This window comes from Rhamphochromis longiceps, linkage group LG17 (assembly GCF_057381845.1).
Source record: "Rhamphochromis longiceps isolate RC_006_pf linkage group LG17, R_longiceps_female_GT1.1, whole genome shotgun sequence".
Lineage (NCBI taxonomy): Eukaryota > Metazoa > Chordata > Actinopteri > Cichliformes > Cichlidae > Rhamphochromis > Rhamphochromis longiceps.
In genome coordinates, this window is record NC_140573.1 from 11192803 (window position 1) to 11219330 (window position 26528).

Below are 26528 nucleotides of genomic sequence, written 5' to 3' on the forward strand. Positions count from 1 at the left end.
TTCTTGAAAGAAATGTGTTGCAACTGAGGCAGCAGAATTTCCTCTATGGTCTTCTACGGTGTTTTAGTTGGTGTTTGAAGAATTGTTAATATGCTGACTCCGCTGCATATTTGAACATGATTCAAATGGAGCTGCTTCTTCTAGTCAGTCTTCAGGGTTTTTTGTTATCTGCAATCCTGCAGGCTGGCGGTATCAACTAAGAATCTCAGGTTCACTGCTTTATTTCAGCTCATAAGCCGCATAAGTTGAGGTAAGGTGAGGATTATAACGTCATCTAATGTATTTGTAACTTTACATGTGTGTAAGGTGATGAGGGATCAGAGTTATGATGTTAAAAGGTTGTTTGCCTTTTGTGTTCAGTGAAGTGAGGACAAGCAGCTTACCCAGGTGGCCGCTGCTTCTGAATGGTTGCCACACACGACTGGATTATTACAGAAATGTATCATCGTCACCATATATAGAGAAACCTTTAAAGGGTTAAAAGTACCTTCAATCTTCAAATCCATGAAATCAGAAGAAAATCCAATCACTGCAGAGATCCTTTTTAACAGTACCTTTGTTTTTAGTTGGAGATTATTTTCTGTGGCATGTCAGATTTTTTTTTTTTTTAAAGCTGCTTAACACTGAGCTATGAAATCACAAAACATAACCAACTCGAGGGATGAATCACTGTTGTCTACACATAACAGATGACAAAGAATCAATTTTTAGGTGCCTTGTTACAAGCAGTCTGTTGTAAAAACACATCATTTGTTCATCTTGATGCATGCTCATCCAGGTAAGTAAATCCCAAAAGTTGATTCTGTTCATCTGGATGCAGCGTTTTCAGTGGGAGAAACATTTCTTCACTCATCCAAGTGACTTCTTCAGTCTCTGCTGACTGCAGGTTTCCCCAATCTTATAAACAGTACATTTGCACAATGACTGAAACCAGGCCACTTAATAAACAATGGGCTTTGAGGTCAGATCCCTTGATCATTAATATGCAAATTGTCATGACCATTGATCAACAACCACTGATCAAAGACCATTGATCCATGGCCATGAGTACCATTCACAGAGAGTTGGGGAATGGTTGCAATCACAGCATTGTAAGATGGCAAAGATGTACCCTTAGGCCCCCTTTAAAAGTTGATGTGTACCGTAAACCTACGCATATGGATCAGTATTAAGGGACTGATCCAGTCAGGTTTGACTCTCATCATCCACTGGATCACAAATTGTGTGTCATCAGCACGCTGCAACACAGAGCGAACACCATCCCCACAGACACAACGGCCAGGGAAGCAGAAGAACATCACATCAAGAAGGCCCTGAGTAAATGTGGTTATCCAGGCTGGACATTCGTCAAAGCTGGGAAGGCGCCAAAAGAAAGCTCCAGCCGATCCAGGAGAGAAGGACAACCGATACCTAAGCGAAAACCCTTAGTGATTCTGTATGTGTCAGGAGTATCAGAACAGCTGAGATGCATTTTTTCTAAACACCGTGTCTCTGTGGCTTTTAAACCCCAAAACACGCTGTGCTGTTGTTTATCAATGGTCACCTCACCTCACAGCCCATTGTTCATTCAGTGGGCTAGTTTCAGTCATTGTGCAAATGTACAGTTTGTTACCGTTTGCTGCAGGGTCTACCTTACCATATAAAGCACCTTGAGGCGACTTTTGCTGTCATTTGGCGCTGTATAAATAAAACTGAACTGACTAAGGTTGTGGAAACCTGCAGTCGGCTGAGACTAAAGAAGTCACTTGGATGAGTGACGAAACGTTTCTCCCACTGAAAACATTACGTCCAGATGAACAGAATCATCCTTTTGGGACATCATTTATTCCCATTTCTTTAGTTTAAGCTATGAAAAATACCAAAGATAACAGTTGAACAGGCATAAAATAGGATTTTTCCAACAACAAGGAGGCTCCCAAAATGCTGTTAGCTGAAAACTTGGTGCATGGTGTGCAGTGTATCCTCATTAGAAACGGTCTCAGTGGCTGTTACGAAATCATTCTTAATGAAAGGACTGAGAAAAGGCTGAATTACACAAGAACTGGACCGAAATTCACTGAATCCAAAATTTAATGATTTGATACAAATTATCATTAATTTGTATGGGGAATGTCAGGAGATTTTGCTAACTTAAGAAGAACGTTTACCTTAATGCATGGGTTTTATTTTGATTTCAATGTGTGTTTCAACGGTAAGCATCACCATGGGATAACGCTGAGCAAGTTTTGCAGTTCATATGAAATGAAGCTTGGCGTCAGTGTATTGTTTATCCCATATTTTGTCACAACTGAAGTCATTCACGCTAGAAGGAAAGGCTGTAGGCCATGAAGCAGGCCAGTCCAGTTCACTGTACTTCACTGCTGTGTTGTGGTCCACACACAGGCTGGTACGGTATAAATGTAGCCACTCTCTGAGGATGACATCATATTGCAGGATCTTATTAAAGGCCAGGCTATTAAACAAAACCTCACATCCAATATATCCATCTCCTCCCTCCTATTTCCTTCTCTGCTTCCTTCCTCTTATTCCTTCAGTTTCTCTTCAATTTTTCTTTCTGTGCTCTTTCACTCTTCTGTTAATTTGCATTAACCATGTATCCCCATCTCCATTAATCACTGTTCAACTTTATATGTACATGTCATCCTTGCCGCTGCCGTGCATCCCTCTTCTCACCAGCTCTCCCGCGCTTTCATTCATCAGTCTGTTGGCACTGAGACTGCAGACGTAAAAGCAACGTATTATGTCTTTTGAAATAAATGTGAGAATCACAAATGCGAGTGGAGTCGGTAACAAATCCAGATAAGCTGGGAATAATACAAACCAGCAGCCGTCGTGTTTTCAGTTATTACAGTTGATCATGTGCATTTTAAAATTGTTGCGCAATGCCCGTACAACCGGAAAAACATGCTGCAAGCCGTGCGTTATGGGTGTAGTGTATCCTGTTTTAACACATCACAGCACCTAAGGAAAGAAAATGATTAAAAGCAAAACAAAAAGTGAAACAAAAGAAAGGTGCATGAATTTGGAGTTGTAGTTTGGTCCCAGCCTATCTCTGTCCACGTGTTGTCCCTGTCGGAGACATATCCAAATAGCTATGGATGATCTATAAGTAAATATAACAACAAAAAGTGCATCTATGAGCAAATGTTTGTCTGTCAGTCAGATGTTAGAAAGACAGATGTTAGATAGACCATTAGCTTACTCCAATGGCACCAACTGTTAATGTTGATTGATAAGAGAAAGCTCCAATAAAATGATCGTGTAATTCAGACTGTCTGTTATCATTTACTTACTCATTGAATCTTTTGTTTAAAAAATGGCAGGAAAAAAACACGAGCCCAGGAGACTTAGTGACAGCACAATTACACCGCCCCAAGTATTTTCCACTGCTACACACACACATACACAGTGTTTCTGGTTCAAACTGGAAATAAAGTAAATTGTTGGATGTGCACCATGGTGCCAAGCCAGTGATCAGTTTAATATTTGCTGTAATGTGACACTTTGATTTTCTGTCATGTATGGAGACTCGGGGCAGGGGGTCTATTCTAATGACTTTAGAGAGGAAGAGAGCTAGTGTAGCCGCAGAGAGATAAAAATGGCACAGATATGATATTCCAAGTTTCCTGCATGGACATGGATCAGTAATTCCTGTTTGTGTGAGCGTGTTTGCTTTTTTCCTCAGTGTTCTACCTCAAACCTCTTCTTCTTCTTCTTCTTCTTGGATCAAAGCCTTCTTCTGAGAGCTTGTCCATGACGACCTTCAGTCTTCAGACTTTTAGCTGAAGACTGTCAGTTGAAACTTTACCTGTAACTGTACCTGAACCTGAGCCAGTACTGTTACCCCAGAGGCTGTGAGACATGTAAATATGTATTTATCATCATCATAACAGTTGCCTAACTTTGGTCATCATCATCATCATCATTACATTGGCAGTGTTTGTCATGCTAAAAAATCTGATGATTCTTTTCTACATTTATTCAATTGTAACAATATCCCCGGCACCACAAACGCATCCCAAACCCTGACAGATCCTCCATCGTGTTTTAAAGATGGAGGTAGACGCTCCTTGTGGTACCTCTCTCCTTTTTTCGGACCACGTTGACAGCAATTTTAACTAAAAGTTGCCAATTTGGATCCATCGCTCTACAAGTCTTGTTGCCACAGACTTTCAGTCCAGTTCTTGTGTAATTTGGCAAAACCTCAGCCCTATTCTCCCTGTTTCCCTCAGTTAATAAGGACTTTCTGACAGCCACAGAGACCATTTCTGATGAGGCTTCGGTGAACAGTAGATCAACTTAAAGGGCCAGTTGCTTCTCTTAGGGGCTTTGCTGTTTCCCCCTACTTCTTAAGTAGAATAGAATAGAATAGAATGCCTTTATTGTCAATATACAGTTGTACAATGAGATACAGAGCATCTCCTACTCAGTGCAAACATGAAGGGGGGGGGGCTGTGTTATCGGTGCATGTGTGAGTTCAGGGTGGTTATGGCTTTGGGGAGGGAACTGTTTTTGAGTCTGTGGGTTTTTGTGTTGATGCACCTGTAGCGCTTCTCTGAGGGAAGCAGGCTGAACATGTTGAAACCAGGGTGGGAGCTGTCCTTGATGATGTTTGCTGCTCTGCTGAGACAGCGGGAGGAATAAATGTCCATCAGGGAGGGGAGAGGGCAGCCGATGATCTTCTGTGCTGTCTTGACCACACTCTGAAGCCTCACTCTATCCGCCTTGGTGCAGCTGCCGTACCATACCGTGATGCAGTAGGTTAGCAGGCTCTCAATGGATGAGCAGTATAAGGTCAGCAGCAGGTTGGAGTTCAGCTTGTACTTCCTGAGGACTCTCAGGGAGTGCAGCCACTGTTGGGCCTTCTTGATGACCGCTGAGATGTTGGCTGTCCAGGAGATGTCAGCAGAGATGAGGACACCAAGGAACCGGAAGGTGTGGACCCTCTCCACACATCCACACACTCCCCGTTGATGTAAACGGGGGCCAAGTCAGTGCTGTGTCTCCTGAAGTCAACAATGAGCTCTTTGGTTTTCTTAGTGTTCAGTGTCAGGTTGTTTTCTGAACACCAGGCTGCCAACTTCAGGACTTCCTCTCTGTACTCTGCCTCGTCTGCCTTTGAGATGAGTCCGACTACCGTGGTGTCATCAGCAAACTTGATGATGAGATTGTTGTTGTGGGTCGGACTGCAGTCGTGGGTGTAGAGAGAATACAGGAGGGGGCTCAGCACACAGCCCTGTGGGGAGCTGGTGCTCAGTGTGCGAGTGGAGGAGAGATGAGGGCCAGGTCTTACAGTTTGGGGCCGGTTTGTGAGAAAGTCCTTTATCCAGGCACATGTGAGAGGAGGGAGGCCAAGAGTGACCAGTTTGGTGATGAGGATGTCCGGGATGATTGTATTAAAGGCTGAGCTGTAGTCCACGAAGAGCATTCGGACGTAGCTCTGCCGCTGCTCTAGGTGACTCAGCACAGCGTGGAGGGCTGTGGCGATGGCGTCTTCTGTGGATCTGTATGCAAACTGGTGGGGGTCGAATTCTGGGGGGAGGTAATCCTTGATGTGCTGAAGGACTAGTCTCTCAAAGCATTTCATGATTCCCGGTGTGAGGGCCACAGGGCGGTAATCATTCAGGCTGGAGATGGGAGACGTCTTTGGCACTGGGATGATTGTGGCTGATTTTAGACAGGATGGGATGGCTGCCTGATCCAGTGAGAGGTTGAAGAGTCTGGTGAAGATGAGGGTGAGCTGGTGGGCACATGCTCTTAGTACCTTGCCAGGTACTCCGTCTGGACCGGCCACAAGTAGTACTTTACTTGCGGCCGTACAAGTAGCACCGCAAGTCATGTACTTTCAGTATCTGAAAGTACATGACTTTCAGATACTGTTCATGCTGTAGGGAATTTTTAGGCTTTACACTTTTTTATGTTCCATTTTTCCTAACATTTTTTTTTTCATGGACATGCTGCACAACATGCCAAGACATTCCATGTTTTCAGCGTATAACCCTTTGGGAATCACCTGTTGGTATGAAAATACAATTTTAATACTAACCTGTGTTAGAAGGAGTTTGACAAACATACAACCAGCATAAAACCAGTGTTATGTCTACACAGCCAGTGTTGTTTAGACACAACACTGGTTTGTCCATACAGTTAGGTGTTTTATGCTCAAATGATACAGGTCAGTGAGGTCAGTGACGGATACAAGGACTAGAGCAGCGGTCCCCAACCCCCGGGCCTGGGACCAGTACCGGTCCGTGAGTCGTTTGGTACCGGGCCGCGAGAGTTGAGGCTCAGGTGTGAAATGTATAGTTTTCAGGGTTTTTATCGGTTTTCAGCTTTATTTTGTTATCATTTTTATCGTTAACTCGGTTTTCCTTGGTCTTTTCACGTGTGTTATGAATAAATCTTTTTTTTCGGTACCGGTACTAGTTTTATTTTGTTGTATTTATCCGCGACACCTTAAAGGCTGGTCCGTGAAAATATTGTCGGGCATAAACCGGTCGGTGGCGCAAAAAAGGTTGGAGACCGCTGGACTAGAGTGCAAATGAGTGAAAAAGCAGCCAATGTCCAAAGAACCATTTGGAAATCCCTTCAGAACGTCTGGAGGAATATTGCTCTGGGCCATTTGAAAAAAATTATAATAAAGTCCTGCTGCTTGGATAAATAAATAGCTCAAGACATTTGTACTGACATTTAAATGATTGAAATGCAAAAGTATAGAATAAACTGACTGAGTGTAGCAGTAATGGGTTAAAAAGAAAAAAGGTTTAGTTTAGATAAGTTTATGCGTCACTCAGAGGTGTGTGTGTCTGTGGGTGCGTGTGCGTGCGTGTACTTGTCTACGTTAGGTGAAGGTGTGCATAGAGGCCGGTCTGGGTAGCTGGGCGGTGTCAGGATGATGACATTTCTTTGAATGACTCTGGACGAAGGCAAGAAAGGAAGTGATAAAGGAGAAAATCACAGAGGAGGCAGACGCAGACAGAGGCTGTGTGCGGGCTTGTTGTTTGAGCAAACAGAAGAGACTTAACTATAGTGTGCGTGAGTTTTAATGTGTCTGCTATGAAGTTTGTTATTGAAGATCAGAGAAAGGTGGCAGGATGGAGAGACCAAGCAGCTGTCATGTAAGTGTGTGTGTGTGTGGTGTTTGGGGTGTGTGTGTTGTGGTTCAGGTGGTTGTGTTGACTCGACATCCCGTCAGGGTTAACAGAGCTGTCTGTCCTTTACTTTCCATTTAGGCAACCTTTTTGGGCTTTGCTGGGATTAAAGTGGCTGATCAATAGTTTCAGTAATCTCACTGGAATTAGATTACAGTCCTGGTTTCTACCTATCCCGGCTCTGCGGTGTTTTATTTGGTGTTGTTTTACTGTAGAACAGCAGAGGCGACTTTAAACAAATCAGTCAAAAGTTTCCTATTTTTTCCTGCTTCCTTTTTTACTTTGTTGAAATAAATAAATAAATTAAATATGTGGATGTTGAATTTCTGTCATCTGTCTTTGGGTTTCTCAGCTATGCAGGATAAAGTTACAAAATCAGCTTTTTCTGCTTTTATTCCAGTTCTCCAGAGATCAGTTCATCCTGGACTGTCCTTCAGAGAAACTTCGCAAGGAGCTCGAGGAAGAACTGAAGATGGACTGCGAGGAGCCGAGAAGTCACGCGTGGTACCACGGATCGATTCCCAGACAGGTAACACTGCTCGCACACAAATCTGAGTCACAAGTCCCTCCTTTTAAAAGCCAGGTTAGAAACTTGTTGAACCAGATTACCTATTATTAGTCTTCCATGCTACACACATGGTGCTTACAGGAAGACTGTTGCGTAAAGAGTGGCCCCTGCAGCAGCGCTGACAGAAAGAAAGGCTTCATTCTGTATGGTGTGTTTATGTGTGTTGTGTGTGCGCGCATATGTGAGAGAGAGATCTTGTGTGTTCCCCTGAAAACCAGCACTGAGATGTAATCTTTTTTAATAAGCTGCTTCCCTTGGCTAAGCTAAACCACCGTTCTAACTTATACAAACATTTGCTTAATTAAAGTCTGAAACTGTGGATGACAGAGAGTGTATGTGTTCGAGAAGAGCGAGCGAGAACCAATAAATGTAACAAGGCAGGGAAATAAAGAGCACTGCATGTGTAAACGGTCAAAGAAATATCGGGGTTTTTTTTAATCATATAATAAATGAAAGTCAAATTTATTTTTAAAGTGCATTTAACAGTGCTTTATAATACTTTATAACACATCCAACAGTTGACACTGGCCAAGGTGCTCTTTAAAAGACAGAATGGATAAAAATAAGTAAAATACATGCTAGTAGGTGGTAAATATAAACAGTCATGGCTTACATAGGCACATATAATGACCATAAGAATCAAAAGCCAATAAATAAATATATGTGTTCAGTCTAGTTTTATCAGTCATTTGAAGGAAATGCTGTTCCACAGTTCAGGGGCAAACACAGAGAGTAGACTGAGCTGGAAGGAGCTAAAACAGGTGAAATATGATCTCTTTTTTTCTTCTTCTTCTTCTTCTTCGGGTGCCTGTGAGGAGCCTACAACTGACTGAGACCCGTGTAAAGTGATTTGCAGTAGTCCAGGAGGAGGAGATTAGGTCATGAATGACAATCTTGAGATCTCTTATGGAAAGAAAAGGCTTAATTTTCTTTCCATAAGAGAAGGCTAATTTTTAACCACCGAGTTACTTTGATAATGGGTCTCATTTTTTCTGTGGTAAATGATAAACAGGGATCAAGCTTGTCAAAAATGTTGTCATTTGACTTGTGCATTGATAGATGCACAAAAACACTGAAAAGTTTTCTGGATTAAAGCTTTATTATTTTGATTTCCCATATAAAGGTTTTAGCGTGAAATGAATGTGATTCTACATGAAACTGTCCCTTAAGCGTCTAGGTCACTAACTGGATAAATTGGAATGGTCCTCGTGTCTTACATAACCATCACTAAGCTCGCAAAGCTGGTACTAGCCTACCATTAAACGTTTGTATTGTAAACAATCACTGTGGGCCACTGTAGGTGTTCGTGTGTGTGTGGGCCGGTTATTATGGGCTCCTAAATCTGTTTGAACAGTCACGTGATGCAGGCTGGGCTTTCTCAGGGGCCAACATCATCTATGAATTTTCAGGTTAGGACATGTCTTAAGGTTAAGGTAAGGGTAACGGTTAGGCATGTAGTTGTTATCGTTAACGGTAAGTCATCAGGAAGTGAGTGAGACAACGTAAAGTCCTCTAATGTCATGGCTGCGTAAAGTTGAGTGTGCCCGTGTGTCACTTATTTCTTTTTGCAGGTTGCAGAAAACCTGGTGCAGCGAGATGGAGACTTCCTGATCCGTGATTCGCTGTCTTTACCAGGAAGTTACGTTCTCACATGCCAATGGCGAAACACTGCTCAGCACTTTAAAATTAACAAGAAGGTACATATGAGCTTCCAGCTACACTGAGGTGAATATTTGACTAGAGTATATAAAAGGTACAATAGCTAGGTCTGTTATTTTGCCTGTCGCCTTCAGGTCGTGATGCTGAATGAAGCTTACTCCAGAGTTGAGTACCGCCTAGACAGAGAAGGGTTCGACAGCATCCCTGCACTCATCAGATACTATGTTGGCAACAGAAAACCTGTCTCACAGGTGGGTTTAGTCACTATTTTTCTTTTAATTAATCTTGCTTCAAAGTTTATTTTATACTGTTATTGTTCTGGTTGGTGGTTTTCCTCATTATAGCACATAAAAGAAAAACTTTTGGTAGTTAATAGTAAGTTGTGTTTAAGTGCTAAGAGTTTCAAGCTTGTGAGATAAATATAGTCGCAGATAAATAAAATATGTTGAGGTTTCTTTAGGTCACCTTATCTGTTCTTCCGCCCACACATTGAAGGTGGTAGGGGCCATCATCTTCCAGCCAATCAACCGGGGGCTGCCGCTGCGCTGCTTAGAGGAAAAGCACGGACTGTCGAGCAGTCACCGGGAGAGGCTGATGTCGCAGGAGAGGCGGAACCAGAAACGCCTCAGCCTCAATATTACCAACGGACACACATACGACAACACACAGGCCATGCACGACAGCACACACTGCCAGGACAATGGCATTGCCCGAGGCAGCCAGCTCAGGTTTGCACTCTAGAAACACACGCAAACACACTAATTAACACCTGAACACTGTAATTCCTCGCTGGCTCTCATAACGTGGTTGTTGTTCCACTGAGCACGTGAGATTTCTTGGATTTGATTAATATAAGCCTATTACTGCAAGTGGATAGTGGGCTACAGACCAAATACCAATCTGTCTGCTGTGTTTGAATAGTAGAGACCCACCTTTGCACAGTCTCCACCTCCACACATCGTTCTGCTTTTAAGGTTTTACTCTTTGCACTGAGCTGTTTACATTCAATCGTTCTGACTGAAGTTCGCACATACACATGTCCCATACACATCATACGTCCTCTGTAAATGAAGAGCTGTTGTCTGTGTGCAATTTCAATGCACACAGACATTAAACAGGGTTCTGTATCTATCTGAGAGAGGTCAGACCAGCTGTGAGGGGATAATAAATACAGAGCTGAGAGTAAAACAGAACACAGAGATGAACAAGAGGATATATGGACAGAGAAAAGGCTTTTTAAAAAGTCAAAGAAGGGATGAAAGGATTAGTGTTTATAACATGATTTACTTTTTTTTGAATACTAATGGTACCTTTTTATTATTATATTGGAAATATTTGTAAGAGGTTTATCCGATGCCCATGTGTGAGTGGGATGTTTTTATCACCCTTCCTCCTCTTTCAGGTTGAAGGATCGCTGCGGCAGCCAACCAGCAAGTCTCAATCAAGTCCAGGAGCGGCGACACCCACTCAAGGCGCACCAATCAGAAAGCTTCCTTCCTCTTGGTAAGTAAAAGCTAGGAGGTTCTGAAAAGCTGTGTGACCTTTGAGGAGAGGCTGAACGTTTTTATTATAATTACACATCTGTATAATAAACACTCAGAGAGAGCTGAGTGTAAAAGCGAAGCTGTCGATTTACCACTCGACCCAAACTCCTCAGCTCTGGTAGAGACCGAAAGAATGAGGTCATGGACACGAGCAGCAGAAAGGAACTTTCTCCAAAGGGCAGCCGTGCTCTCTGTAAGTCAGAGGTCAGCAACCTGCAGCTCACGAGCCACGGATTAGGATTACATCTCTCCAATTAACTCTAAAAAGTTTAATACATAAACTATATGTACTAATTTATGCTCTTCCAATTACATCTGTTATACACTCGCATCCACAGTCACACGTGTCTGCCGGTTGTTTTGGGGGGTTTTTCTCGCCACCGCTCCTCCACATCAAAAGGAGCCCATTGAGGTGGTTTGAGTGTCTGACAAGGATGCCTCCTAAGTGAGGTGTTTGGGGCATGTTCTGCTGGGAGGATGTCTCAGGGCAGGACGTCCAGACATGCTGCAGAGATGATAAGCTAGAGGGGGTCTGGGGAGAGAGCGGTCTGGGTTTCTCTGCTTAGGCTGCTGCCTCCATGAATCGGTTAAGTGGAAGAAAATGAGATTAATAGATCTTAGTGGCTTGAAGTATTTTGAATCCTTTATTTTTCTCTGTATCTGTTGTATCTAATTTTTACAAACTGATCTAATGTATATGAGACCTCAAAAACAAAAGTGGGAATTCTAATCAACTCAGTGCCTTTTTTTAAAAATTATTTCCTTTCCTCCCCACCTCCACCTCATCTTTTCCTTTTTTTTTGTAACCTTTTTTTTAATTTATTTCTATTTACCCACTGTCTCATTATCTTCTCTTTCATCTCTTTAACTCCATCTTCTGTAATTTTGTTCCGTCTTCAGGATCCAAACCGCAGCCCCTGCAGACACCTGACTCGCTCCTTCCCAGCCCAAACTCCAAGTCGCCGGTGTTTCGGACAGGCAGCGAGCCACTGCTGAGCCCCTCTTTCCCACGGAAATCAGCAGAGCCTCTAGCAGGTATACAAATATTTTGGTGGAGAAGAACCAGCAGTATACAGATGAGTTTCTTCAGCGATCATTGCGTTTATACAGACGAATCCCTGAAGACTTTTACGTATAGTGGTTCATATAATAGAAAATGGTAAATGGCCTGTATTTGTACAGTGCTTTACTAGTCCCTAAGGACCCCAAAGCGCTTTACACATTCAGTCATTCGCCCATTCACACACATTCACACACTGGTGATGGCAGCTACATTGTAGCCACAGCCACCCTGGGGCGCACTGACAGAGGCGAGGCTGCCGGACACTGGCGCCACCGGGCCCTCTGACCACCACCAGTAAGCAACGGGTGAAGTGTCTTGCCCAAGGACACAACGACCGAGACTGTCGAAGCCGGGGCTCGAACCAGCAACCTTCCGATTACAAGACGAACTGACAATTCTTGAGCCACGATCGCCCCTAATAGAGTCTATTAAGCCTAACAATTGCAAGACATGTGATACAAATAGGTGTTTGGCTTTATTTGTAGTATTACTGTCCTCTTTATCAGTATTAACTTTTAATGTTAACTGTAAAATAGATTAAAATAGATTTGCTTGGTCATAGTGCATAAAATGTACAGTATAGAGCAGCACTCATGCTAGACACAGAGCTACAAACAGAACAATTGAGAAAAAACTGCAATTAACAAAAGCAGCCTGAGCGCCCACAGCTCTGCCAAGACTAAAAGTTCCCTATACAGGTTGTATAAATCAAGTCCCAAAGGACAAGGATGGCCTGATCCAGGGATTGAGTTTGATATTTTGTTGAGAACATCATGATGATGTCTCCAATTTTTGTTTTGGTATGAATTTATAAAGATTAGATGCAAGATGACAAGTTTGCCCTGCGTCATAATGACGGTTTATGGACAAATCCAAAATGTACTGACTTCTAAATGTTGGTACTTTTCACCTCTTTCTTTATTTTTAATCCTGCAAACAAAACCACTTTATCACTTTGATGGAGGAAAAAATGACAAGAATAGCAATCGAGGATGAAATAAAGTAGCCTTGGTCCAGGCATCTGAACGGTATAGAAATAATGAAGCTAAACAAAGTGGCAGTTTGGACTGATTATCAGGCTAAAAATAACTGTGTGGTGCTTGCTAGGAGCCAATAAAAGGCCACGTGGGGGTTTTAAAATTAATCAGCCATTGTGCCTTCCTAAGTATGTGGGTGTAATATAATACACTCTCCCGGGCTGCTCCTGCCATTGCTTGAATGTTAGACAATGAATTTTCCTCCTGTTCTGCTGGGGCTCTGTGCTCTAATTCACAATCTGATAATATAGCTGAAATCTGAGTGTGATGCATGCTTTTCATTGTATTTGAATTTAAATAATAATATCTTAAACATGTTAAAAAGTCAGAGGGGTTGTAATATTAGATACTTAAAAACGTTCCAAGTCTTTATATGTATAAAAGCCAAAACAGCTTTTGTGTAACTTTTACGGCACTCGTGTTCCTCCAGGCCAAGCGATCCGGGGCTCTGACAGCCAGCTGTGTCCTAAACCGCCTCCCAAACCCAGCAAGGTTCCTCTGGCTAGGCTGGCTCACTCCTCTTGTCCTCAGGCTAGAGTTCCCTCCTCCAGCTCCTCAAACCTCACAGACACCTCCTGTGTCTCTCCCAGACTGGCTGCACCTCCACAGGAGCCCAGACGTGTAGAAACCCCTGATTCTTCCTGGGCGGGTGGAGGTATCCTTTTATTTTATATATCTTTTTTAAATATATTTATGCAAAGTTATTTGATTATTATTGGATGGTAAACATCTGTTTACATCAATATTGACTTTTATTTTCAAATGCAACATTATAGATGGATGTGTTTGTTATTCCACAGCCACTGCAGGCCCTCCTGTTCCTCCAGTGAAGCCCCTGAAATTGCAACATCTACGGCTGCCTGCAGACTCCTGCTGCTCCTCTGGGTCTCTAGTTTCACCTGCTGATGCTGCTAAGTGTCCCGATTCAGAGACAATAACAGGACAGGGTGAAAGACTGCAGCCCAGCCCTGCAGACCTGAGGTCCTGCAGCCCTCTGGAGTGGGAATCGTCAAACTCTGCTAACCCCATCACAGAGCACAGCCGTGAAGCTCAGCTAACACTCTGCAGCTATGTGGAGAGACTGAAGAGAGAAGGGGAGATGGGGAAAGAGGAGGAGGAGGTGTCAGGAGACAGAAGCTCCTACCATCATGCTATCGCAGCCTTGGAAAACACCAGTGAAGAAGAGGATGAAGATGCAGGGAAAGACGAGGAGAAGGATAAGAGGAGGAAAAAAGAGAGGAGTAGTTTTCAGCGGCCTGTCATAGAGACGGAGTCCATGTTCAGGCCAGCAGAGTTCGACTCGCGACTTCTGCCTCTAGAAAACAAACCACTGGAGATGGCGGTTCTGAAGAGAGCAAAGGAGCTGGTGCTCAGCCACAATCACCACAGCCTAGCCAGACACCTGCTGATGGCTGACTGCCAGGTATACATACACTCTCTCTAAACCTAAATATAACAACCGTAATTTATTTTTCACATGGTTACATCCTCCTCTGCAAAGTCATTATCTTTCGTCTTCCTGATTTTTTTCTTTTTATAGACTGATTTTCTGGATGCTTTAGAGCTTTTCTTTTTTTAATTAGTTAGTTGGTCGTGACTACTATATATATATATATATATATATATATATATATATATATATATATATATATATATATATATATATATATATATATATAAACAAAAACAAAGGAAGCTTGTTATGAAACAACTACTTAAGTAGAAAGTGAGCAGTGGAAAAAGAAGGAAAATAAAAGAATATTTCTATTTTCTGTTGCCTGCGTTGTTGACTGTGAGTAGGGAAGAGGTTAAAGTGGGATTGAGCGTGTGGTGAAACTCTAACATCAGCTGTCGTCGCTCAGCGTGGAGAAAAGAATCACAATTTCTATTGAGGGCTGCAGTGAGTTTCTTTGTGTACAGGCTGTGATCAGCTGATCTGGGCTACTGCTCTGAGGTTTACTGCCCTTTGTGGATTTACACACCTCAATTTAAGATGTAAGCAGATGTTTTATGAGTTGTCCTGTTCCATCCTCTACACTGTTTGTACTGTCTTTATATTAGACAGTATAAAGTTGGTGAAGGTGGAATTTGATGAATGAATCTCAGCATCATTAGCTTAACTTCAAATTCATCTGTGCTGTACCTGATATAATCTAACTCTGACCATGAAACACAGCCACTGTGCACCAGTCACACACTGTTCTTTACTTTTAATCCATCACAGTACAGCAAACTAACCTGTTTTTATCTTCACTACCTGCAGAGGATCTTCATCCAATTCTTAAAAAACAGTCTGCCTCAGTTTGATTAGCAGTAGTTTCGCATTATGATAAAGCGTAATGTGACATGTGCACACATAATATTTGGGTTAAAACATGAGGATTTATATTAAAGCTTTTCCAGTATATCAAATCCCACTGAGCATGCTTACCTTTACATCTAACCTGTTCTTCCTCTCCTGTCCTGTCTTATCTTTCTCCATCTCTGGGTGAGCTCTTTCTTTTCTCTCCTTGTGAAATACAGCAGCTGGACCTTTAGCTAGCAACACACTGTGCAACAAACTGCACACAAGCAGTTTGTGTGCTTGCTGATGTTTGTTAAGCTGATAGAATTATTTAAAAAAGATACTCGTTTTGCTCCTCTCACTCTTCGTTCCTCCTTTGTAGCACTTGTGCACACCTGCAGTCGTTCTGGTGTCGTGCCCAAAAAGCACAAAACAAAAAAACTCGCCCCAAAACACCAGCCCACTTTAATTCCCGACTATGGTACATGATTTTACCTCTTTCGTCTTTTTATACAACCTCGTGATTAATACACAAACAGAATTGTCTTTCACGTGTTACTGTTTAGGCTCAAATTGGTTTGATGGAGTGACGTAAAAAAAGGTTTGCCTCACACCTCAAAATGCATCAAACCAATAGTAACGAGCCTGTTTTGAAAATGTAAGGAGAAGAAAGTACAGATTTTTATTTAAGAGAGTAAAAATAAAAAGTTGTCAGAAAGATAAATAGTCAAGATACCTGAAAATTCTACTGAAGTACAGAAACTAAGTATTTGTACTTCATTACTTCCCACCTCTGGCAGTAACTGATGGTTTTAGAATTTAGTAAATGTACTAGTGCTGCAAAGACCCGGTATGATTCATTGTTAATAATAACATATCAGAAAGTGCTGCAAACAGCATCACCGTGCTGGGAAAATGAAAACTGACACTGACGCGTGCATTTAATCTGCAGGTAAACATGTTTACTGCTGCTGTGACACACAGATCCTCTCTGTGTGTGTGTGTGTGTGTGTGTGTGTTTGTGCACTATAGAGAATTAGATTTCCACCCTGCACCTGATGATGCTGCTGCAGAACAAAAATGATCTTCACGATGCAGAGACACAACCAAATAAAATGTTTTGCCTCATCCAAACACATGCGCTAGGCACATCCAATGAAGCAGGGTGACAAACTATAACAGAAAACTGTTCTAACAGCTACTTGTAAAATTTCTTTTCTTCCCACCAGGTTGCCAGGATACTGGGAGTGACTCCAGAGCTTAAAGGTCAAATGGGCGTGTCCTCCGGTCTGGAGCTGGTGACATTGCCGCACGGTCGTCAGCTGAGGCTGGACCTGATGGAAAGGTAAATACACTGTATTGGTTAGCTCTTTTGGGGTAGTAGCAGACACAATTCAATTCTCTTCTGTTTTGATTGTATAGAACCAAATCACAACAGCAGCCGCCTCAAGGGGCTCTATACTTTAAGATAAAGATCCTACAATAAAACAGTCAAATGACCCAGTACGAGCAAACACTTGGCGACACTGGCAAGCAAAAAGTCCCTTTTAACAGGAAGAAACCTCCAGCAGACTCAAGGAGGACAGCCATGACCAGTTCTGGGTGAGGGGAGGAAGACAGGACAAAGACGAGATGTGGGCGAGAGCCAGAGATTAATAACAACTAATGATTAATTGCAGAGAGGTGTATAAAGACATGGAGAGTGATGAACAAAGCTCAGTGCATCATGAGAAGCCCGCAGCATGACTAAGGGACTAGTTGTTAGAAGTTTGAACTGAAGCTGATATACCACCATTAAACATGGTGGTATATCAGTATATCGTACAGGGGAACCCATCGTGGAACTCGCCCCTCCAGGCAGTGAGGTCTGTAGTTAGACTACTGCACCGCTGGACGATCAGATAAGGAACAAAAGACATTGCTGTTGGGGGCTGTTTGTAATCCACCCATCTCCTCCATCTGTCTCCTAGGCACCACACCATGGCAATAGCTGTTGCTGTGGATATTCTGGGATGTACGGGTAGCGTGGAGGAGCGGGCTTCCACTTTAAATCGCCTCATTCTGGTTGCTATAGAGCTGAAGGACACGGTTGGGGACCTGTTTGCTTTCACAGCCCTGATGAAAGCTCTGGACCTGCCTCAGGTAATGAATGCCTAGCCCTAAACCCTAAGCATAACCCAATCGTAACAATGACACTAAAGCCACATTTTGAGTCTCAAAAATGCCTTCAAACTTGTGGGAACTGGATTTTGGTCCCCATAAATTTAGTAAACTTCCAATTTATGGTCCCCACAATGATATGAATAGACACACACACGAATATGACAACTAAAATCTCTCTATCATGTAAAAAAACAAAAAGGAGAGATTTAATTGTAGTTTGAAACTCTTAAAGTTGATGTTTGTTGTTGATGTAGATCAGTCGTTTGGAGGAAACATGGACGACTCTACGAAGGAATTTCACACAGACCGCTATCAGCTACGAGAAAACACTCAAGCCTTTCTACAAGAATCTGTACGAAGGCACCGGTAAGAGGACAAACACAGCCTATAGCCACTGATAACAGCTTAAATATATAATATGTATTATTTCCCAAAAAGAGAAAAGAAATTACATCAAATCATCATTTAGACTTACAGGAAGTGTGAGGCTGTGTTTTTGGGACTCTCTGAAAATGTAGCATCCAGGTTACATGGTCTCCATCTCTGTGTTAGTCAGGGCTGTATTAAGGGTATCGAGGATGTGCATGTCACTTAGAATCCAGACACCACACGACTGACTTCATAGTTTTCATCAACAACCTTTGTTTTTCCTGGTGAAAGTAAGATGATGAGCAGGTCTGGACTGGGACAAAAGATTGCCACGGCATTTTTGCTCCAGGCAGCCCACTCTCCGCTAGCAACAGCAGCCTCCTGTGACTGTGAGGGTTGTTGTTGATGCTACTGTTAACGGTACAGCAGCAGCAGCCCGATAACTAAGGTGTCAGCTAATTTGACACATTTTGGTGCATATGTTTTTGCTTTATTTTTATTTTTCTCTCTTAGTTTTGCCCCTAAATCTTTTCACTTTTCTTTGGCCAGCAACCAATTCTTCCACACTTAACTTTAATCTGCATGAACACACAGGGAAGGTAGGGGAAGGGCCGGTTGCCAAGTTGATCGTAGCCTGTATGACTATATCGAAAAGAACAAAATGTATATATTATAACAACAAACATGTCGTGTTCGAAGTCACTTAAATAACCTCGCTTCCCCATTTTAAAGTTCAAATTAAACTTCAGCAGGTCGCCTTGACCACGTCTACATGACTAAATGCATCAAGTTGCTGCCATGTGATTGGCTGATTAGACATTTGTGTAAAGGAGCAGTTGAACAGGTGTGCCTGATACAGTTGCTGGTGAATGTGAGAATTTGGATGATAGCATTACTGTAATTTAAAATATATATATCCTATTGTTCATAAATGAAACATCATCAAATAAATTGAGTATATTTTGTTTCGTCTTTTTAATAAAATACATGGGGTAAGTAGATCCTAAGCATTGTCTTATAAAAGGGTTACTGTTGCTATAAAAAACCCTTTTGTTCAAATTCAGCCAGTAAGGATGAACATTGCATTATTATTTTTTTCTATATTTACAGTTTAAAAAAAGCAAAAGTCAGTGTTTATGTTTTTTATGGCGCTCATAAACTCTACTAACCTCACTCTGCTGCAGCCTCCTCTCCTCCGGTGGTCTGTGTGCCCCTCCTCCTGCCATTCCTCACGCTGATGGAGCGTCCTTCAATTGCACCTGACGGGGTGGAGCTCTGGGAGACCAGCGACCAGGGCTGTGACATCATGCTGCGCCACCTGGAGGCTGCACGCAACGTTGCATGCAATGCGCACGGCTACACTGCCAATGCACAGAAGATCTTACAAGGTAAACACCAGAAGAGTCCACCAAATTCTACCAAAAACGGGCGTTACGTGTTCCTTTAAAAACAAATGAATAAATAAAATCCACCTGTGTGTTTGTTCTTTAGGGTTTCAGTGTGACGACGATCTGCTCGAAGTTTTTAAGACAGACTTTCAGCTGCGACTGCTCTGGGGAAGTCGCGGAGCTACGGTCAACCAATCAGATCGCTACAACAAATTCAACCTCATCCTCACTGCGTTGTCACGGAAACTGGAGCCTCCATCTACAACACCAACCATAATCTGACTTCTTCTACGCGAACACAGCAGAACAGAAAAGACAGGAAGTGATTAGTGAGCCAATCAGGATCATCAGGAGGATCACTGTTCTCTGAAGGCGCTCAGCAGCACAGCAGGCGGGAACGTTCACCTTCAGGTCAATGTGCTCTGATGGAATGTGAACCAAAGCCGGGCTCATTTCATTCATGAAAAGCTTCAGAACATCTGTGAAAACTGAACTCCTTTTTTTCAGTCCAGATGTTCACTGTCCCGTCAGGTCAGCTTTAATTATGTAGCCCAATATTACACATCCCAGGTTTGCCTGATGGCTTTTTAGAGTGAAACAGCTTCTGATTCCCTTTGTCTGAGAAAAGGATTAAGGGGAATAAATACAAATTTTAGGAAGGAGAAAGAATGAATTTACAGTACGGACAATCACCAGAAAAAAACCTTTACAGCTAAGTAGTTTCAGTCAAATAAAACACTGGAAAGCTCAAAAAATATTACCGCTGTCATGACACACTAGACTGAAAAGTGATGTCTGCACCCAAACCCCTCAGACACATCTCGCTTTTAACTTTTTTAATCAGACTGATGCAGTGGAAGCTATTTCAGGAAGTGATGTGAACACTGATCCACTTTTAAATTGATAAGTTAATATCACATGGTTGTGTTTAACTTTGCAACAGTGGATTTGAGACTAACTTAGGTAAACTGATTCATACTCATTCATGTTCATTCATTTTCAGTGGAACAGCTGTCCATCGTTTCCAGCTGTTTTAGTCGGTCTATATCACTGTTTTGAAAATCAGGGTGTAGAGGGGGTAACAAGAAAAGGGTCTGTGTACTGTCTGTACACAAATCACTTGTGCGTCTAATTAGAATGACTGATGAGCAGCAGCACGGTGGTGCGGGTGTCATCTCACAGCAGGTGGGCCTTTGCGTGTGGAGTTTGCATGATCTCCCTGTGCTTGCATGGGTTTCCTTGCACAGTCCCAAGACATGCACTTCAGGTGAAATGGTCTTTCTACACTGACTGTAGGTGTGGTTGTCTCTCTGTGTTCAGGGTTTAAATGGCCTGGTAAAAAAATAAATAAATAACGCCACATTGTCGTTCTCATACTGTACATTGCTCCAGCAGCTGTTTTTAGCCTTTGTCTGCAGTGCTCTCTTTAAGATGACTAACGTGTGTGTGTGTGTGGTCATTTCTGTCAGATGATGTTGCTCGATGTCGTCAGTGTACATTAGCAGGTTGAAAGATGTCACACCTGCGGCACCTGAACAAGTGATAGAGAAAAAGGACGGACGATTTCCAACAGTGTCAGAATTGTATTTTTGTTCTGTTTTCTGTTAGCCTCATTAGCTTTGCACTATTATGCTGGTATGTTACATAACAAATATATATAATAATCAGGGCACTTTAAATCTATGTGGCCATTTGCTACAAACACCGCTCACCCAGCAATAAAAGAGGTAAATATCTGAGATGATGAATTCTTCCACTCAGCAGGCGACAGAAGGAATCAGCAGGTAATCATTTTTTGCGAGCAGAAAGTCATGATCTGTGTGCCTGAGTAATGTGTTTGTACAGACACACACGCAGAAATAATGGAAATATGTTAATAAGCAAGACATTAAAGCTGTACATATTTAAAGCATGTTAATAATAGACTGTAAATACTTTCTGTAGATGACTGTTTAAGAAAAAAAAAACGTGCTGATAAATTTTAATGTTTATATTATTATGAACTACTGTGGTAAGATTAAATGCCATAAGCACGATCTGGAGAAGTTGAGCGTGTTACCATTGAATGTGTGCACTGTCATTGTTCTAAAATCTTCCACAAACTTCCACTGAAACAACTCCACTTCTTTTCAATGCTGCTTATTTTATTAGAACAATATTCTGAGAGAAGAAAAAAAGCATTTTGTTCACAAAGTGTCCAAAGACATTCAAAGTAAAAAGATGTGCACAACAATACGAAAAGAGAAGTACTGCAATTGGTTACAACATGGTAGAAACACAGATTTACATGTTAACATCCTGCTAAAGCACCTTGTACCTGCTGTTCTTGTATTTCTTTCTGATTTTAAATAAAAAGTTTAAACAGCTGGAAAGTATCTTTACATGGTTGCTGGATACAAAGTTTCCACAGGACAAAAACAGGAATGTGGAGAACATGTGGTTTTTGCTGGGTAGTGAACAGCACCACGCTCACAGTGTTATTAAAAAACAAACCGTTTGTACATAAAACTTACTGCAGATTTAGTATAGCGTCAAAGCTCAATTGTTATTTAGTACTTTTGCATTATATTCAGAGTTACAGCACAGTGTCCATTAGAATACACAGTTTTATGCATATATTTGGAGTCTGGTGTGTTTTCTCACTTGCAAACTGCTGCATCACTCAGCAGCTCTATAGGGACGGCACGCTCCAAACGGGCCTTGAGCCAAACCAAAGTGTAGCAGTCACATTTAAAGCATCACATCTAGCTAAGGGTTTGCATGAAATGCTCACCATTCTAAATGCTCTGCAACATAAATGTCAGCAAAATTTTAATCGTATTCCTGTTGGAAGTTTATCACACTCACAACATGATTTCGATGTCTGACAATAATGGCCTGAAGGTTATGGTGGGGTAAGTTTGAATGCTGAAACAATCAGTGGAACATTCAAGCTTCTCATATGTGAAGCTAACTGGAAGTCATATCTTGCAGTTTGTTGCAACTCGTTCATAATTGTTACACTTGACTGTCCGGCGATTAAAAACTATTAGCTGTGGTCTTCACTGCTTTAAAGCAGAAACTGGATGACCTGATATGACTGCATTAACACTGGAACAAAAAGTCATATGTACACATAAGAAAAATCACTGATGAAGCTTGGTGACGTCTTTGCAAATCAAATCAAATGTACACTGAACAAGTCCTGGAAGTATCAGTTGTAGTCCTAGATGAAGAGGGCGGGTCGAAAAGTTCAAGTAACAACATCTACAGCATTGTTCTGCACGGTTCACAGCTTCATCAAAGAAACATAGATTACAACGAAAGCATGGCCACCTGCTGTTTACACTTACGTCACGTGAGATGAATCGTTGGCGGCTTTTTACGTTAAGTAGTAGGTGTATAATTTTGTTAGTCTAACAGAAGATCAAGTGGGCCATTAAAAAAAAAAAACTAACTGGTGAATGAATTCAAAGACTACAAAATCATGCACAAAAAAAAAGCCTCTTTGCTCAAAATGAGATACAAAAAGAGTATAAAACAGTCAAGAGAAATTACTCACGCTTATTTGTTTGGTTTCTCACGTCTGCACAGGGGTCATTCAGATAGTTCACGTGTCTCTCACCTTCATTCATTCATTCATCTAGTCACTGTTTGTCAGATTTAAATGCTGTAGTACTTTCGGACAAAGTGCATCGGTTCAATTCAAAACATGTCTCTCATAAAAATGGCCGATAAACCTAAAAACAATCACCACGGAAACACATTCAACATGACAGATGTTAATATGTACAAATCATTCAATGGTTAAAAACTAACAAAAACGCACATGTGCACAAATTAACATGTTCACATGTATGGAAAGCCTATTAAGCCGGGGGGCAGGGAGGGGACAAAAAACTCATTGGTATGTGTAAATGTTTGGCCTTCCGTACACGAGTACATGTCGCTGATGCATGCGTGCTTGTCATCACATTCACATGTACAACCTATTAAATGGGAAACCTCTTCAGTCGCCCGATAGAGGTCAGGTCAGCCCAGTTGGCCGATGGGAGATGTAGTCAGGCGGAAAAGCAGACGCATCGTTTTATGCTTGTGAGAAAAAATCCATCCACAGGAAAACAAGGTGAAGTTTTAAGGCAGTCTTAATTGCAAAGACACCGGAGCTCCTCCTCCTCTTTCTTAGTTTGGTGTTCAGGCACAGTCCGGAGCGAGCAGAGCTGTGGTTTGGTGGGGGAAGGCCGCCATCTGCTGGTCAACTGGTGGAATCGCAACCCAACGAGGAAAAGGAGAAGAAAGAAAAACGGAAAGAGGGGAGAGAGGGCCTGTATTTCCCCGATAGTCCTGCTATCTGTCTAATGAGCCGCACGGAGACATTAAACCGAACAAAATCCCATTCATGCTGGAACATCATGGCATTCGACACACACAGAGCTGGAGTCACATATGCACAGTCACAGGTGGAAGGAAAGAAAGAAAACTCGCACAGGATCATAGCTGAGACACATTTATGACACATTATTATTTTTTTTTAAAAAACAAACAAAAACCCCACATGCGACTGTAAGAGAGTGAAGGCAGGCAGACACCAACACAGCACAGATAAGGATGAGAAGTGAGCAGGAGCGGGACAGGACTGACTGTTGTTAGTGGCAGCAAATGCTGGATGAGCACCTGACCCTGAAAGATAAGAAAACCCTGGCGTGGACTCTGACGTCTGCTGTTATTTTTAATTTATTTATTTAAATCTTGCCACAAGCTGGACGCAAAGTCTGGGAGAAAGTGTGTGTATGTGTGTGTGTGTGTGTTTAAAATATTTAAAAAATATGGTGAGAAATTTTTAAATAAATAAACCAGCAAGGTGGGAACAAGTTGTACTTGTGGGGCACTTATAAAAAACAACTTTGTTATTATAGGAGAAAAATTTTAAGACTTGCCCCCAAACAGTGTGTCCAGCAGATACAGAGAGTAATGTAATTTATAGAAGGGATAAGCTGATATTTAACACTAAAAGATAAATTCAAGAAATGTAAAACTAATCAGTTTATTAGGTTCACCAAGCAGAAGTGGTCCTAACCTACCTTTAAAATCCATTTCTTATATTTAGTCACATTTGTACGTGATACAGGTGACCCATCGATACAAGGTCAGAACCGGGCAGCTCGACATAAAGGCCCACAAAGTGAGCAGCGTGGCACAGAAATAAAAGATCGATGCTCAGATTTTACTGAAGCTGCTTATGATGGTTTAACAGGAAGTAGTTGGTAAAATCCGGAGCTTTCTGTAGTTTCAACATAAAGTCTTTACAATTCTCACTTAATGTCAGGACTGCATGCAGCTGAGCTTGGTGTAGCTAATAAACTGCTGTGGTTGCTACTTCCTACCCTGAAAGACAAAAATGGTCCACAGCTCAGAGGTCAGTTTGGATCTCATGTGAAGATATTAAATCCTTTATTGCTTGTTCGTGGCTTTGGCATCATCTCTTCTACCTCCCTCCTCTGAAAGCCCAGAATGCTTTGCTGCTTATGGACACGTGAGCATGCAGACATGCAAACCTCCCCGGCAGCTCGCCTAATCTCCGACCTCCTCCACCTCCCTCTCTCCCTTTTCCGCTCTCTCTCTTTCTTAGTCACCCTCCCCAGCACCAATAATCAGCAATCAGCACGAGCCCTCCACCAGCCAATCAAACCGCCCGGCCACTCTGCGGCCCCTCAGGAACCTGCAGTCACATAGAGGAGAAGAGACCGTTAACAGAAAAGCACACACGAGCTGAACCTGCTCACACTCAGCTCAAGTTGAGGATGCTCGCGTTTCGGACACAGTAGAAAAGTTCAAATGGCGAATGGAAATGAAGGATGATGTGGCGCCCTTTGCTGCGATAAACACTCTTCAGACACGACTTGCTTCAGCTTGCACAGACGCCGTTAATACCTGCGCCGCTTGGTTTTTATCCTCATGGATAGCGGTGGAAACACTGAGGGTCAGGCCAGGTTTCAATCAGTGACTCAAACAACAAACCAGGTCTACACATCTTAGTCTCCTGGGCCTAAAAAAGCTCTATAACCGGTTTAAAAACAATTAGGCTCACTAACTGCAACTCTTAATTTGTGTTGATCCTACATAAGACCCTCTGATAGAATTATAGCACATAAAAGCGCTATCCTGATTCAAAAAGGACAAAACAGTGACTAATAATTTTAATTTACTGCTTTGCTTTGCTACAAACTACAGCCTTTAATTTTAAAAAAAGATACATTATTCATTGTGGTCTGTTGTCTCAGTTAGTCCTAATCTAAAAGGCTGGACTGGACTGAAAGTTTACAGAATGTGGGTGTTCAAGCATCCTTCAATAACCTGAGAATTTGACCCACATGAGGAACAAGAATTCCTGCCTCGTCTGATGAACATGCACCAGAGCAGGCGACTCCTGTAACAACATGCACTGCCCACTCTGCAAAACTAATAGGTAGAGATTTTATCCAGATCCTTTACAGAGATAACTGATAAATCGGCATTACAATGGCACAAAAATGCACACACACACACACACACACACACACACACACACACACACACACACACACACACACACACACACACACAGAAATCAGACAGAAAGGCAAAGTAAATGCAGCATATTTCATTTCAATAAACACAGACATGTCAAGAGCTTAAAATCAAGAATTTGATCATCTCCAGTTAAAAATAACATAGACAGTAAAATAATTAGAATACATGTTAAAATAAAAATAAAGTCTTTCTAACGTATAATATAAAACAATCTTAATTCATTTGATCTAGGAGAAGAGGTGTAGCTTACATACAGCGGTGGATGCGCACACGAATGCCTCATATATTACACACAAATCGCTCAGACACCGCACGATGAGTCCTTCCTGTTTGTGCTTAGAAACATCGCAGGTATGAGAGGAAGACGAGTGATTATGGGGTTAAAAGAATGAGCGGGCGTGCAGGATGAAGGGATGGGATGGAAACGAGGCAAACAAGACGACAGGAGTCCATGCAGATGTTTCACAGTGATGTCTCTTTTCCTTTTAGTGGTGTTACACTGAGAAGCAGGCAGACATGGAGAGCATGACAGACAGAGGACAGCGGAGCCTCAGATGTAGGTGACGGCACCTTTGCTGTTTTTCTCCAGCGTGATTTCTACGTAGGAAGTGGGAACGTAGCCCTCCTCCCCGCTCTGCTTCCTCGCCCGCGTCCACCCATCGCCTTTGTCCTCCTCGATGATGTACAACACCTGCGGGCAGGCAGACAGTCAGGACTTCACGCTCTCCCACGACTCACCGGAGACGAGTTTTC

At 42.2% G+C, this 26528-nt stretch overlaps 2 protein-coding genes across 7 annotated transcripts in view; one reads left to right on the forward strand and one right to left on the reverse strand.

The window, feature by feature from the left end:
* Window positions 1–21366, forward strand: part of bcar3 (BCAR3 adaptor protein, NSP family member) — an 80146-nt gene extending 58780 nt beyond the window's left edge. For all 5 annotated transcript variants that reach the window (XM_085386053.1, XM_085386056.1, XM_085386054.1 and 2 more), the window contains 13 exons: window positions 7552–7680; window positions 9291–9416; window positions 9513–9629; window positions 9874–10106; window positions 10781–10881; window positions 11823–11957; window positions 13453–13677; window positions 13823–14445; window positions 16536–16651; window positions 17277–17448; window positions 17724–17835; window positions 19023–19226; window positions 19330–21366. In XM_085386053.1, the coding sequence (XP_085242179.1) occupies window positions 7552–7680; window positions 9291–9416; window positions 9513–9629; window positions 9874–10106; window positions 10781–10881; window positions 11823–11957; window positions 13453–13677; window positions 13823–14445; window positions 16536–16651; window positions 17277–17448; window positions 17724–17835; window positions 19023–19226; window positions 19330–19508 (2472 nt within the window). In that variant the 3' untranslated portion in view covers window positions 19509–21366. The remainder of the gene's footprint in view (window positions 1–7551; window positions 7681–9290; window positions 9417–9512; window positions 9630–9873; window positions 10107–10780; window positions 10882–11822; window positions 11958–13452; window positions 13678–13822; window positions 14446–16535; window positions 16652–17276; window positions 17449–17723; window positions 17836–19022; window positions 19227–19329) is intronic.
* A 1205-nt stretch (window positions 21367–22571) lies between these two features.
* Window positions 22572–26528, reverse strand: part of fnbp1l (formin binding protein 1-like) — a 58073-nt gene continuing 54116 nt past the window's right edge. Inside the window, exons 15-16 of one of the 2 annotated variants that reach the window (XM_085386060.1) lie at window positions 26346–26466; window positions 22572–24924 (exon numbers count right to left, since the gene is read on the reverse strand). In XM_085386060.1, coding sequence (XP_085242186.1) covers window positions 24917–24924; window positions 26346–26466 — 129 coding nt within the window. In that variant the 3' untranslated portion in view covers window positions 22572–24916. Of the gene's footprint in view, window positions 26467–26528 lie in introns of both variants that reach the window. The other variant, XM_085386059.1, reaches the window with a different exon arrangement.